We start from the raw sequence: 16,430 nt of genomic DNA, 5'->3' as shown, positions 1-16,430 counted from the left end.
CACCTCAAATCGTGATACTGTTGTGATAATTATGTCTCTGCTTATTAGTAATTAGATTTGGTTAGCAAATATCAATTAAAACACTCGTCTCTGCTTTTTTTTTTTTCTTTATAATACATAACATGAAAACTGCAGCTGGTTGTTTTTCTCATTGAAGGTTAAATGTTCCACCTTCATTTGCAGTTGCATGGCTGCTAAATCAAATCTGTAACCACACACAGGCAGCCAGGCTTTCACTTTTCATGTATGTGCTGTTCGGGGGGAAAACAGTGGGCAGTGTGAACATCTGTAGCGATGGATCGTAGAGCCATAAATGTGCGTGGCAAGCCGAGCGAGAAAGGCGATGCCACTTTTGTCCCTGCTACATGGCTGCTGAAGGATAAACAGTGAAATAAAATCCTCGTGTCAGGTAATTCTATCTCGTCCTCTGTGGTTATCCTCCATATCAATTCCTGTAAATGAAGCACTACATCATCCTGTGAATATGATGAAATATGGAGACAATACAGGCGCAGTTGCAAGATCAAGTGTTTTGTATTGTATTCGGTTATATTTAGATTCCGGGTAATTGTGAGGGGAAATACATTAGGGAGAAATTTTAGCCTGAAAAATGTACATGAGGTGTGAAAACTTTTGTTGATGAAAATTTGATAATAAAAAAAAAGTACTTTTTTTTTTTGGTCTAGGGATAGACAAGAAATGTGGCCAAAGAAGGGAAGGGGAATTCTGTAAAGGCTCACGATCACTTCTCAGTCAGTGTATCACGAGCTCAGCGGCCTCCCAGGCATCAGTTGAAACTATAGATGGTGTAAAAGAGAGACGCAGCTCCTGGGACTGAAAAGTGAAGCCACTGCTGAAATACCTTAAACCTGCATTCTTGTTCATGCCCAACAGGGGGAGACTCCACTAGTTGTAATAAGATTTCTGGTTGTATGGAAGTCTGAGGAGAAACTGTGACCTCAGTAAATTTGAGGCTTAGTCTCTTGTTTGTTTGTTTTTCACGGTGTACTGGGGGAAAAAAGCCATGATGCCCATTATGTAAACAAAGGTCATTGTTAAGGTCTTTACACACCGGCCACGTAAAATTCGTGCAAATATTATTTTTTTTAATTTAATTAAAAAAATTTATTTGTAAAAACTGATTAATTAAGATAAGAATAGGTGTGTCTAAAAAACCAAGCTCATTTCAAATTTTTCAAACCCAAATAAACAGATCTGTCCAATCGGACCAGACGTACTGGTACTGAACACACAATGACATGGAAATAGTAAAATATTACTGGTTTACCTCGGACACACAGCTAGACTCTGCAAACAATAGCTCACACATCCTGAAATATTGCAAAAGCATTCGTAATACAGCTTCCTGAGAATCGGATGAACCCAGAATCTCTATTTCTTCCTTTCCTGGTTTAGAGACACCAGGACCAGGGAAAAAAAACCCAGAAAGAAACACCAGGACCAGCTCGTCATTGCTCGATAGAAAAAGAGGATTATGGGTATGCTTACTGGCTAGCAACATAGCAAATGCCAGTTTATAGCCAATGAGCTTGCGGTGTGAGGCTTTCACAACCGGACTTGACTAACAAATTTAGAAGAACAGCTAATACTATAAATAATTTTAAAGCTTTTAAGAAAGGGAACAGGTGCAAAGATTATTCAGTATTACTGTTTTAGCTCTATTATGTCTGCTTATTAAGTTGGGCTGAAACTCCCCGCTGTCACTGGTCATGAGAGGTGAAGATTATATTTTTAGGCTTATATATGCCACAGCCCAGGTAGTATATAATAATATCATATTCCAGTAGCGCTTGGACCAAATCCTCCATCCTCTTGGCTGCTGGAGCTTCTGGGTTTACCACCTTGCACCCAGGTTGTATGCACTCTAACCAGTCATCCCCATTGGGTTGGTTTGCCACTGTTAGCCATTTGAGTGTCATAGCTTTAAAAAAATGTTACAGACGTCCATAATTCTGGCATTAATTAGAAGTTAAATTTTAGTATTAAACTAAGATTGGTACACGATTCATATAAATTTGCTCCCCAGAGTATGAATCTGGCATATCTTCGCAAATACGTATTAAACTGAAATCATCATATTCATGTTCTCAACAAAATGCCATCAATTACTCTGGCAAACTGCTTTGAGATGGAGGGAGTTTCAGCCTTGGTTTCCAGACTGGAGGTGTTCAGTCTCAGTTGTTTAGAGTTCTTTAAAATGAGCAATAAAGCCTCAGGGAGCAGCTGCAGACTGTTAAGTCTAAATATGGTGTAAATGCAATAAAATGGCTCAACAAAATCACAAACTTAACACAGCAGTTTATTTTACATATTTAAATAAAAAGTGTTTAATGTGGTGTTGATGCTCTGATGCTAAAATACTTTAGGCAGTGCTCCACAGTCCTCTCAGGCTTCCACACACATATCCAACTAGCAGCATGCAGCTCAGAACAGGGGTGTGGGTGTGTGCCAAGTGGTTTCCAGAAGTGACTGCTGTGTTTGGCGTGGCTATGTGCTGGGAGCCTGAAAGCCTCCTTTCTTACTGCAAGCTGGCACCAGGCACATGTGTGCAGTGGAGCCGCGTCTGTGCAGAAACATCCTAATATTAGAACTAATTGAAATAAGCCAGGCGTTGTGGAGGAGCTCGAGCCCAGCCCCGTTCGGTCTGCAAGGCCGCGAGTTTCTACACAGTCACCTCGTGTTACATCCCTGTGACACCGGATCACCGAATCCAACATGCTGCATTCTCTCACTTGCGTGATAGATGGTCCGAACCCAAACACACACACACACACAGAGCATGACTTGATCACCTCATTTGCACTATTTTGCCTCTTCTCTCTCTCTCTCTCTCTCTCTTTCTCTGCCCCCACCTCTCATGAGCTCATTAGCACCTCTGCTGATGGCGAGATGGAAGGATGGAGGGAGTCAGGGTGGGGCGGGTTTGGGGGGTGATTGAAACCTCCGGGGGATGGTCTCCTCCCTCCTGACAGGCAGCATTTGTAAAACATTTCCCACTCTGCTGCCTGACACTGATGATTCACCAGAGCACCACCATGATAGATAGATAGATGGATAGAAACACAGGCACATACATGTACAGTCCAACTTGTACCCACCACACCTCTTAATTTTTTGTGACAAATGAAAACCATGCTACTGTGCATCATGCAGGCCGTGTGATGGACAGGCCACCTCTTTAAATCGCACACAGGGACGCACACAGATCTGCAAGGCAGTGTTTGATGGCGAGGCAGACTGCGGAGGGAGGAAATTGAACAGAACAGTCAGGACAAGGGGCGTGGTGAGGGGCGTTACACCTCTGCAAGATGGCATCGGTTGCTATGCAACTGGGCACCAAAGCTATTTATACATCGGCCCCCTTGTCCCCCTTTTTCCTCCCCAAGCTCTACTGCTGCTGATCAGGTCTGGCAGAGTGGAGAGTGGGAATTTGTATGCACCGGAGTTCGACTGACAGGGGGGTTCTGGTACTTTGTGCAGGAGTTTCATTTTGGGTTTCCTCATTTTCTTCCACTGCTGTTAGAAGTTAAAACGATAAATAATAATAATAATATTATCTCTAAAAGAAAAAAATGAATTCTCACCAATTAAACATTTTGCATTGAACCACATTGGGAAATTAATTATCTACATTAATTCAATCTGATCGATCATCTGCCAGATTCAAATCTTTTATATTTTCTTTTTTTAGCAACTCCCTTCACCTTTTCAAAGATCTCTTGTTTGGCCTTAAAATATAAATAGATAGTTTTTTCTTCCAGCAACCTTTTTATGTATATAATCAAAATAAGCATCCAGAAACAAACCAATACAAAAAAGCACAAACTAAAAAACTGATCTACTTCCATGAATAAAACATCAAGAATATTTGTAGAAAATACCTGGGTTGGATAAATACTGCATGATTTATAGACATTATTTTTTTTCTTTTTGTTCACTAAACTCACACCTGCACCATCATGCAACTTGTCCACTGGTGGAGGCCTTTTGTAACGGTCAATGTAGCAGAAATGAAAAATGCTGCTGCGGGGATGTGAGACAAAGTGGGGGACCAATCCATGCCCAGGTCTGGGTCTCCACTGACAGGTGATTTAACTTGAAGGACTTCTAGGTAAGTACTGAAAATGTTGCTGTAGCTTGATATAATATTTGTGGATTTTTGAAGAATAAAAAAACAACCCAAATCAGCTCTTTTACTCTAAATAGGGCAGCGATTTTCAAAATGACCATTATCATGAAAAAATTTGCAAGACAAGCAATTAAGACCATAAACTTCAAGTAATCAGGAAGTAAAATAAAAAGTGGGGTTGTTTTGCCTGCAGACCTCTACATCCTTTTACTGTTTTTTTAGGTAGGAGAGTCGCCCCCTGCTGGCTGTTTAGGAAATAAAATGAGCATAATATGTTTTCCTGAAAAACTTAAGACTTAAATTTTTATTCACGTATTAACATGATGGGAGTTTTTTGTTTTGTTTTTTGCCCCTTTACGGTTAAAGAATTTTTTCTTGTGTAGTGTACTTCGGAAAATCTGATAAAATAAATTTTTCCCAGATTGTTACTTTACTTGAAACAATTATGCACTGAAATAAAAATGATAAATTCATAAATAGTTTTGTTTCAGTGTTTTCAAAATAAAGAACGGCTCTGACAAAAATGTCACTCTGTTTAAAAACTGTAATGTGTCTCGATTGCTAAGTTGTTGTTTGTTTGTTTTTTAACTTAGTAGACTTAAACTGACATTGCTGTCTGGATTTTTTATTCATAAACAAGCATAAAATGAGCTGCTTCATTAAATAAAGTCACTTTAAGGTTGGCCAAATAGGCTCTGAAGTGAGAATCATAAAGTGACATTTTTAAAGCCGGTTTCAGCAGAGAAACTCTTGTATATTGATTTAACCAAGGCTAAAGGGGCTGCTTTTTTCTCTGTGTCAATGACCATTTGTCGGGTATTGTATATTATTTTGCTGTATCCCTGTGGAGCTTGAGTAGACGGTCTCTTGGCTCTCTCTTAGTTCAAGTGAAAAAGCAAAGAAAAGGGTCACCGTAAGATGACTTGGAATAAATTTTAGCCTGTTGTTTTTGCGATCCAGAATCAGCCCCGGCTCTTTTTCTTGTTCCTCTTGTTGAAACAATGAGTCTTCCTCGTGCAGCCCACCGAGCGTAGCCATCACTTCAAGGCACCTTGAGAACACGAGCCTGTCAATCTGTTAATTTCCTCTTATTTAAACCCTGAACTTATTAACTTCTCATTCTGTGTTGTTGCTCTGCGTCACCGAGCAGAGAAACCAACCAGACAATGGGTGTGATTGAGAGGCAAAATAGATGACATTATTGAATTTTAATCACATCTTTTCCTTCACCGTCGTCGAACACGGCAATTACCTGGCTACAAGTGTGTGTGTGTGTGTGAGTGTGTCTTTAGGAAGGAGTTGAAGCTCAAAGCCGACGACCGGCTCATCAGGTCCTCATGGCGGCTGAAAGAAGGTCGTAAGTGGCTATCAGTGCACCCGACCCTGTCTGGATGGATCCCTCCTGTCACAGCATGGCGAGCTCCTTCCATATGGAGAGGGGCCTAATTATCCCCCACCAATGACTGAATCAACATTTGATTATATCCTCCCCAAGGCTGCGCTGAAAGGCTCTATTCAAAGACCACGTTTATGTCTTTTCTCTCATAATCAAGAAAGGCTGTTATTTGCTAATGATAAGCCTAATTTCTTTTTTTAACACAACCACTGACGTGCTGTGCAGCAAAATGTCTGATATATCTGCTGCTTTATGCCCTTGAGGATACCGACTCCGATTTTAAAGGGGACCTATTATACTTATCCATAATTTATGTCATATATTTATACAGCTACAACAGTGGATGCTCGTATTAAACATGGCCAAAGATTCATATAATAAGATCAGCGTATGCAGACATTTTTTTTTTTCTGCATTTGGATCTGTAGGCTGTTGAAGTCGGGAGATGTACCTAATATCGTTGCTCGTCTCTGGCACACTGAACAGAAAGGGCAACCAATCAGGGTAATAGTGGCTTAAAGGGAAAAGGAAGAAGGCTGAAAAGGCTCGTTTCTGACGTAGACTGTATATAAAAGAAGTACTTAAAGTTGCGTTGTTTTTGATGACCAGCGCGGGGAGGGGGGCTCCTATGGTTCCAAAACGTCCATTAATATAGAAGCCGATGGGAAAATGTATCTCCCACAGTTCCTCGTGGGTTTCAAATCTTGGTGGTCTACAGCCAAAATGTTTCAGAAATATACGTAATAAAACATTTCTAATATTGGACCACTGGCTCTGGTTTTCATGATGTGCTACCAGGTCGGGTGTAAGACCAAAAGCTCATAACTACAACCAGAAAAGACGCAGACCTTGGATTCGACCTTCTTAGTGTAATTTGTCTAAGTACAGACTAATGATTAACAAACTTCTGTGTGTCTGAAAGGAAAAACATGTGAGCCGGTATATTGGCTTTTTAATTTACCAAATATCTGCGTGGTGCCTGTCTGACTTTGTATTGGAGTTCAGAGTCGTAGCCGACAATGCAATCACTGTGGTGACTGCAAACACATCCTTTATTAAATTCAGTACAGTTTTTTATCAGTGGATCTAAAGCTAAGCTAAACTGCTAATATAGGGCTTTATTCATTTTTCTCCACAAATGTCTTAATTTGTTACATAATAAAGAACAGATGAGAAAACATATGCTTGTAATTTATGATTAAAACTCATCTAATAGCCAATCAAGTCAGCTTTATTTAAATAACATAAAAAATGCAACAGATGTGAAAGTGCTGGGCAACATCTGCAGTCAGTTGTTTTAATCATCTTATTTGGACTTAGCACATCCAAATCAATGGGTAATGGCACATTTTAAAAATTCGTCCCATTTAATGGTTTGACACATTTTAGAGACCCTCTCTTTTTATAAGTGTTTGATTGAAGTGAAAGGACTGCAGCTCCTGAATATTGGCGCTTTATTGGTTGAATAGATGGTTTTCCTTTTCTGAACGTGGAAGATCAAGAAACCCATAAGTCCTTTGTTTTGACCGATTTCTTTGTGATCAGCATACCTCTGCGGTAATGCTTGAATGAGTTTTCAAACTTTGCCGACTCGAAGACAATAAAAATGTTTCTGTCAAAAAGCTCTCTAACTGTCAAACCTCAGGAACGCCTATTTTAAAAGCTGCTGACGACAAAGCTGTGATTTTTAGATTTATTGTTGTTTTTGGTGGGGGGATTTCTGTCTCACAGTCAGAGGAACCTGGCAGAAATCACAGAGTTGATCCACACAGCCTTCCTGGTGCATCGTGGGATTGTTAACTTGAAGGAGTGGACGGACTCAGACGGCCCGCTGAAGGACATGCAGTTTGGGAATAAGATGGCTGTTCTGAGCGGCGACTTTCTGCTGGCCAATGCTTGCACGGGACTGGCCCAGCTCAACAACACTAAGGTATCCTGTCCGTCACTAACACTTCTCCTGAGAAATATTTGACCTGACATGACTGATTTCAGGGGGAAGGGCTGCTCAGTATGAGCCCTTCGAGGTCCCGAGAGCCTCACGTATCAGTGCCAGACTTCATACCAACATCTTTTCTCTCAGTCATCTCTTTGTAGACATGAAATGTATTCAATAAAACACATTTTTAGCAGTTTTGCTAATTCTTATTCAAGGTGATGCAATCCTGATATTCATTTATTTGTGTTAATCTGCTTTAATGTCATGTTTTTCATTTTGCCTGCTTACTGCTCCCAATTCCTTTCCTATAGTCCTTTACATCCTATCCCAGGGTTAGGGCCTGAAAGCCTAGAAAGCCTAGCTTCATCCCAGACCTTTTGAATCATCTCCTAATATTGTTTTTGATTAATGTCAGCATTATCAGTTGAAGAATCAGATACCAATCGGAGAAGAGTTTGTCAACTAAAGAAAATGGGAAAGGAAAAAAGTCCTGAAAAAAGCTTGATTTGTAGTCCTGTGTTGAACCTGGGCTGACAAAACAGAGCAGATCATGTTGGACATGGAACTAATAAATATTACAGAATATTCCCTTTTACTGAAGAGCTGGAGAGAGAGAAACGACTCAAAATCAATTGAATCTAACCCAGATCACTAGAGCAAAAGAAATGAGAGGAAAAAAGCTTTTTGCTTTTGCTTTTCAGTAGACTGCTCACATGGCGTATTACTAGCAAGCGGATCCATCACAGTCATGGTTGCGTTGCCAAAATGCGAAGCTATATTTCTATAGTTCACTTCAAGCTACAGCACAAGTTGCATCATAGGACATATGCCTAAGGATTTCAAGCATTTAAATGAACAACTGTTCATTTAGATTTTTTGTGTGCACACATGTGCATAGTGTAGTGAACGTTCTATTTTTAAATATCAGAGCTTTGCAACTGTGAGATGAAATGTGTTCAATGTGTTTGTTTGACGTGACACAAACGATAATCGTAAAGACAGTGGTTTACCCATCGGGCACCTTTTTAGTTAAATCAGGGCTGTCAAATTAATTTTAGTTCAGGGCCCGCAGACTTCTTCAGATTTTCCTCTTTTGTTTAAGTGTAAAGGTCCATGTGAAAATGTTCACATTTAATGAACTGTTTTTTATTTGCAAAACACGAAGAGCAATTTGAACAATATGCATTTTTTCCACTTTGAGTCATTCCAGTTATTTAAAAATAAAATACACTGGCATTGGTTCTTGGCTTAACCACATCACTTGTGTGCAGTGTAGCAGACTATATGTGAGGTCTTTCAGTCGTTCTAGTGATGATGCAAAGTACTAGAAAAACTTCCACATTTTTTTCCTCCGTCTGTGATTTTCAGCGCTGCAAACCCAGACTGGATCCTTTGGCGGGCCGTTTTTGGCACCCTGGGGTTAAATGGTTCTAGAAAACCAAAGCTTTAGTTCAGACATAGTGGGATAGAACGGTTCTTCACTGCTAATTTGGGGGGGGGGGGCTTTTTTGTCATTTTGAAGATCTGAAACAGAATTAAATGACTTAATTGTCTTTCTTTGACACATCCTTCAACTTTCCAACAAATTTCAAGAAATTCATCTCAGTTTTTGCAGGCTAAGAAAGAGGGCGTGCACTCCAGCAGTTTAAGTGGAGGAATAACTTCTATTACAACTACAACTTGGCTAATGGTAACACTTTCTCATAGCATTGTTTTAGTGAGCAGACACTGCTTGGCAAGCATGACAAGTTTTGAAATTCAAGGATGTGTGATGAGACACAGGTGAGACCTGATCTTTTCCTGGTTCCTAGATTCTCAGCAGGTGGTCCCTTTTCTTGACAATTCAGCTGTTATTCTAATAACTTCATGTTTCACACGGTAATCATCTGGCCACCTGGAGGGGCTTTCATCCTCAAACTCCTTCAAACATGGATCTTCCTAGCAGCATATTTGAGGTGCAAGTGTCAGTCTTTGCTACATGCTGGTAACGAGGTTATCAAGCATATAAACTAGTTATAGTTTTAATCTTTTGACGTTGGTGTGGGAGCAGCCTTGTGAGAGCATCTGAGATCATATCTGCTGCGTAGCCTGGTAACCCCTCGTTGACAGATGCTGTCACCACGCTGCTGCCTCAGAATGCAGTTGCCTGAGTGGATCAAAATAACCATCTCCCCCTCCCGTGCCATCAACCGGACCAGCCCTTGCCGCCTTCCCTGATGCTTCTTTTTCAGCACACGCAGGCATATGTTGTAGGTTCCCAGTAGTGCTTGTTGTATAAGAAACACAGAGGGAGTTATAAACCAACCTTTCCTTGATCAGTTACAGATAATTCTAAAGGTGTGGTGCTTCCTTAATAGTGCTAATTGGCTCTGTAACAATACTAAGAGATAATAGACACTCTGTGGCTAAGCTACAAATTACAGTAATGGAACTGATATTGTTGTTTCCCTGGAAGATGAAGAAAAACACAGTGAGAATGAAATGATGGCAGATCTGCTGATGACTCAAACTAACGATGATTTAATCCTATTAAGCGTGCATTCAAGCCAAGCACATTGGCATTGATTAAACTGAACGCTTACAGCACATTTTCCTTTAGCATTGTTCATTTTCAAGGTGAGAACAATGCCATTCATACTCAGCTAGCACTAAATTACCACAGAGCAATGCTGGAGAGTATTAACCTTTTTTTTTTTTTTTTTTTTCTTTCTCCCAAACAAGCCTGCAATCTGAAGCAACCACAGGAAGCATCCCCCGTAGTGGAAGTTTTTAGAGGTAATAAGGAGATGGACATCTGATAGCTCACAGTTACTCATGTTTGAAAAGGTTAGCAAAACAAAATGAACCAAGGGGAAACCACACCACAGCATGCACTGATGCTCATATTTTCAGCCTTTTTCTCTGGTTGGAACACAGTGGAAATGAGATTATTGTAAACAGCAGAGATGAGTCCATAATGCTGAGCTGAAGGTACAGAAATGTGGTTTAGTTTGGGCTGGATTTTGGTGTTGAGCTCTGCTCTGTTTAATTTATTGGAAAAGTAAAGCACAGTTAATTTCTTTGACTGTAATTTTTACCTGAAGAAATTTTTACATCCTTAGTCTGATGTTTTTATATCAGATTGTTGTTGTTTGTTTGTTTGTTTTACTTTTATACATATGCATCTACGTTTATACATCGTTTTATGCATTTATTTGAGTGGTTTCTACTACTCAAATGACTTCCAAGTCCACCTAATTATACTTAATTAAATCAGCACTGGTGAAAAAGAAAAATCTGTGTTATCTGTGTATTTTTTAATGGTTTTTGCTGCTCCATGTGCATAATTCTTATGGGCAGAATTTCAAATGTAGCCAAGTGTAGAAAGTTGAAACTTTGGTGACCTCAGAATCGAGTCTCTCATTTTTGTGGATGATGTGGTTCTGTTGCCCTCACCATGTGACGCCCTCATACTTTGCTGCTTTGCACCTGAGAGTGAAGCAGCAGGAATAAGGTCCAGGTCAGGGCTCAGTTGCATAGTGACCTAAAGAGCATGATTACAGATGAACTTCCTATGAAGGGTTGTTGGACTCTCCCTTAGCAATAGGGGGAGGAGCTACTACTACTGAGTCACTGCTACTCCGCCACATGGTTCAGGAATCTGACTGGGGCCTCCTTGGTAAGGTGTTCTGGGTTTTCCTACTTGGTGGAGCCCATGAGATCTCACACCTGGCTTGGGCGCACGTCACTGTCTCCTCAGATAGGCTGAAGGACGTGGCTAGGGAGAGGGAGGTCTGGTCTTTCCTGCTAACCTGTTCCACAATATATCACATATTATTATTATTATTATTATTATTATTAAATATTTCTTTTGCAAAATTGGTCTTTAAATATGTTTACATTTACTTTTCTGTATCAAGAGTCTCTAGAATTAAAAAATAGTAATTTAATATCATAATAAATACATAAAACGAGAAGCCAGCTCAGTTCATCGGGTTGAGCAGGTGATCCATGTGCTGTAAGGCTTTAGCAGAGGCCCAAGTTTGAATCCATCCAACATCCGGGGTCAGCCTAAAGCACAAAAAGCCCCCAAAATACTTTAAAAAGACATAAAACATGAATAAAATACTCAACTAAAACTAATCCCTCAAATTTTATTAAGAAAAATAAAATATTTGGCACAGGCCTATAGAGGCATTACTTAAAATGCTGCCTGTTATATTTGGATGTGCAGCAGCTGTTGCACAAAGCCAACATCTGTCTCGTTAGCATTAATGTTTCCAGAGCAGAGCTACAGCTTTAAAACAAACTAAATTTTGACTTATTCTTAAAGCATTTGTTGCACAAATTATTCTGTTGTCAGGAAAAACACCTGTTAGCCTCGAGTAACGTGTTATCTTTACCTCACCTGCTTTCCTGTCGCTGTGTGTGAGGAGCTGCCTGAGTCTGAGGGGACGAGAGCACAAGAAATGAAGCTAAATGAATCTCATTCTTTAAATCCGAAACAGCTCCTTTTATTTGTCGCAAGTTACTCTGGAGCATCACTTGACCATTTAGCATACCCATTATACCATTTGGTTGTGTAATTCCATGAATGCGGATTTACTCTGTTGATTAGTGTCAGCTGTGCGTTATTAGTTGTTGTATTATAATATAAATGATTCGTATGATTAGAACTGTGAGTTAGAAGGATGCACAGTAAATGCAAGTCCACTTTTAATAGGTTCATCAGCACTGCTTGTCGTGAACAGTATAATACATTAAATCCTAACGGAAAACTGCAGCAGGTGCTGTGAGTTCATATAGGAGCTGAAACATTCATGTCACGTATATAAATCTGACTATACGCTTTAGAACTAATCTGCCTGGCCACTCTGTTAGTGCAATTAACCAGACAGCAAGCTATGCTGTTGTCAGATAACTGCACTAAAATGCTCAAAAAGGCACAAATGCAACAAACGTTGTTGAGTAATTCAGATTGGTGAGAGTGGAGGTAAAGCCTCGCAGAAAGCTAACAGTGCCAACCTGTCACTTAAAGTAACCCCAACACCCAAAATTTCAAACATTAAGCACTGATACAGTTTAAATGGATGAATTATGAAATAAATTTGTTATGAAAGTGTAAGTTAGCTGAAACTGTTTTATGGTTGTTGCAGGTTTTAATCATGTCTACTTCTGCTGCGAAGTGCTCAGTTTAACATGGGAATCTATGTGGATCGACTCCCTTTTGGAGCCAGCCCCAAGAGGACATTTGAGGAACTGCAGTTTTTGGAATTTGCAAAAAAACCCCAGTTGGAACTGTTGTACAGGAGAGACGCAGTATCGTATTTCTAGAAAATGGCATGAGAATTGCCACTCTAACATTTTCATTTTTGCATATATTTTTCCTGTTTTTTGTAGAGTTTGTAAAGATTTACTCTTAATCCTGTATCCTCTTTGTTTTACCTGAAAGAAAAAAAAAACTAACAAATATGCTGTTGCATTTTCAAACTTATAATTACTCCAAGGCTAATGCAGTGAAGGCTATAAGACATTTTGCTTTTCACCGTTAAAATCTGTTAACAGCCGGATATTTACAGCCCTTTAACAGCTAAACTGTGCAGTTGAGTCTGTTGTTAAATATTGAAGGTGCAGGGTAACAGATGAGTGTTTCCTGTAGCTTTTAAAGTTTTTCTCATAAACCAGGCTTTTTTTTTTTCTTTTAAGGCACTGAGAGCGATGGAGATTATATGTCGTGGCCTTGAGAGAAAACCTATGCCACTACTTGTATAAACTGTAAAATAATCTTCCCGTGGAGCTCCGGTTTCTTCCCCCTCGCAGACCTGTCGGCAAAACACGATCTGGCTAGATTTGGGAATGGAGTAAGGGGGAGGCAGGGGGAGAGATGATCTGATACTTTCCAAAAAAAGCCCCCCACTGGCCCCCACTTCCCAACGCAGGCCAGGCAGAGACACCACATCTGGTAATACTGTAGGCACATTGTCCTTCCAGGTCTGTGGGCGAAGCTCAGGTTTCCTCAATATTTTCCCCTAGTGGATTCAGTTACCCAAAGGACATTGCGAGGCTGACGGAGCAGCCAGCGTCACCAGACTTTTCTGATGAACCAAGGATGTCTGGGATGAGCTGAAGGAGCTCTAAATTTAACCTCATTCATCTGAACTGTAACAGGCGTGGCCCCGTCTCCACTGTCCACGCTGTTCTGTGGCTGTGAATGAAGGACGGAGACATGGTCTGCCTTTTTTTCTTTTTTCTTTTACTCATTCAATAGATCCAGACATAAACAACCACTTTAAAAGATACAGCCTCTTATCTGGTGGTTGATGAGAGGCTGGTAGGGTTTCTGTAAGCTAAAATGTAGGCATGCATGCCCCCTGTAAGGGGAAATGGGCAACTGCACTCTTAAGCAAACAAAACACCCATTTTAGCCTCATCTTTAAGTTTTGTCTTAGTTTGGTTTTTAAAAATGTATACAAAGCATATTTAATGGCTCACTGATTGCAGATGTAGTGGTTATTTAGACTTAAGGCTCATTTTCCTTTTCCATTTGACTCACAATGTTTTTGCAGAATCCTAACCTTGTATACTAATGAGGCAAACCCAGAGGTACAAAGCGTAAGAAATCTTTGAATAATGAGGGAATATGAGAAAAGAGAACCCGGAGGTCAGATCATCACTCTCAAAACCTTGTTAACCCCTCTGCTCTCTGGACACCACCTTATTTTGTCTCACCATCTGCCTTTTAGCTCCATTTCAGCCCCTCAGACCAGACAGACACCCGAGCCGGCTCTCTCAAACCGGACTCCTCTATAAATACAAAGTATAATGAACGAAGGCGAGCCTGGATGTGCTTCGTGAAATCGCCAGGAGCTCCCCTACGGAGCGAAAATGAGCAGCCGAGTTGCAGTTCACCTGGCTTCCAGCACATCTCACCTCCGATTAATTCTCCAAACCAGCTGTTCAGATACCGTTTCCTCGCTCTTCAGTCAAGGGGGAGGGGGTGTGGGGGGGGATTGTGGTTTTTAATTACAAATGTCACAGATGAACCGAATAGCGTGTCGGTTGTGATCAGCCTCATTTACATCGACATTTTAGGAGTTTAATCAGCGCTGTTAGCGTTAGTGATTTATGAGGAGGGAGAGGCTAAGTGCAGTACCTGACCTGGGGACACTTGAAGAGGTCAAGTAGCTGCACATGTTGACCGCTGTGTGAATCAAACCTGTAATCTCTGGCTCAGATATGCACCTTTTGGCACCTTTTGCTTTTTGTTTGGCCTCTCAGGCGGCTTCATGAGGTCGTCACCTGAAGCTTTTTTTTTTTTTTTTTAGCAGACTGAAAGGAGTTCCCACATGTGCTGAGGAATTGTTGGCTGCTTTTCCCTCACTGTGTGATCCAGCTCATCCCTAATCAACTCAGCTGGGTTTAGGTTTGGTGATTGTGGGGGACCAGTAAACTGATGCAGCACTCTGCTTCTTGGTGAGATGCCTTTACAGCGGCTGGCGGTTTATTTGAGGTCATCCCACTCAGTATAAAGCAGGTCTTCACTGCTCCTGGTTCAGGCTTCACTGTTGGGACCAAGCATGCAGACACCTGTGCGTCCTAGCTTTGGTTTCACAGTTGAATTTCTTGTGCTTTTCTTCTTGGTCATCAAAAATCTTTTTTGCAAAGTTTAACATGCTTTCTGATGAAATTCCTGTCTGTCTTTAAGTGATTTATTGTTGATTTTAATTCCTGTTTTGATACAGTTATTATATTTTGGAGTCAATGATATCAAGTAAAATGAGCGTGAATACGAAAATTTCAGGTCCTAATCTGAAACAAACATCTTCAACGTGTTTTTCTTTCATTTTGTCTTCGACAGGTCGTTGAATTGATCTCCAGTGCCATTGGTGATTTGGTTCAAGGAGTCTATTATGAGAATTCCCACAATACAGAGGTAAAACATCTTTTCTTCCCATACAATGCATACTTATCCGTTTTCTCTGGACCTTGAAATATCCCAATGCCTTACTCAAATTAAATTTGGTTGATCTCCTGTTCAAGGTAATCTTCTCTGTATCTCTGCAGTGTTTAGGTCTCTCTGTGGAAGCGTCATTCTGGCCATACTGTGCGCTCTGCAATTTCGCAATTGTAAAGTGTAGAAACTTGCATGTGCCATTTCAGTCTAGTGATGAGAGATGAGTCTCCAGCTATGATGACTGAGCAGTTTTCTGCTGAAGAGACCTCTGTTCACAAGGCTTAAATGGACTGTACTTAGATGGTGCTTTTTTCTCACTTTGAGCACTCCTCACACATAAACAGGTTTGGGGTTTTTTTGTCTATGCATGACATAAACACACGCTGATGAATGCATCTTGCCTATACTTCGGCATGCACACTGGGTGAACCAGGAATCTTCCGATTAATAGCCAACCTGCTCTATTTTCGCACCACCCGGTATTCCCAGGTGGTCTCCCATCCAAGTCCTATCCAGGGACAACCCTGCTTAGCTTCTGAGATCAGATGAGAAGGATATATGGCTGTAAGCGCTGACAGGGTGAACTTCTCTGTGCTGTAACATCCTAAGCTGTCTGAGAGAACATTCAGTTCATTACATTATTATGACACCTTTTTTTGACCTGCCCAGCTCGCTTTACATCACTGCGATTTCATCTGCTTCCCAAAAGTAAAGATCAAGTTGAAGAATTCTGACACATTGGAGGAGGCATAGTGCTAAGACACAAGGCACAAATACATGAAACAACGTACACTGACGCACTAGGAATGGTCCAGAGATACATAAGAAGGCCATTCAACAGCGGGAGACCTACCATTCCAATCATTTATGCCAATTTAAACAAGGTTAAAGTTTAAAATAGAGAAGATATCCTTGCTATCCTCATCTTGGCCACACAGCTCCGTCTGTGAGCACAGAAGTCCCACCTACCTGCTGTTCAAGCCTTGTGGTTACAATGGGCAGCCAATCAGAAGAA

General features: G+C 40.7%; 1 protein-coding gene across 1 annotated transcript in view; it reads left to right on the top strand.

The window, feature by feature from the left end:
- pdss2 (prenyl (decaprenyl) diphosphate synthase, subunit 2) overlaps positions 1-16,430 on the top strand; it is a 33,316-nt gene that overhangs the window by 8,597 nt on the left and 8,289 nt on the right. The window contains exons 3-4 of the mRNA XM_026151077.2: positions 7,278-7,476; positions 15,320-15,394. Coding sequence (XP_026006862.1) covers positions 7,278-7,476; positions 15,320-15,394 — 274 coding nt within the window. The remainder of the gene's footprint in view (positions 1-7,277; positions 7,477-15,319; positions 15,395-16,430) is intronic.

Source organism: Astatotilapia calliptera, chromosome 19, assembly GCF_964374335.1.
Source record: "Astatotilapia calliptera chromosome 19, fAstCal68.1, whole genome shotgun sequence".
Classification (NCBI taxonomy): Eukaryota; Metazoa; Chordata; class Actinopteri; order Cichliformes; family Cichlidae; genus Astatotilapia; species Astatotilapia calliptera.
This window is presented reverse-complemented; position numbering and strand designations above follow the sequence as displayed.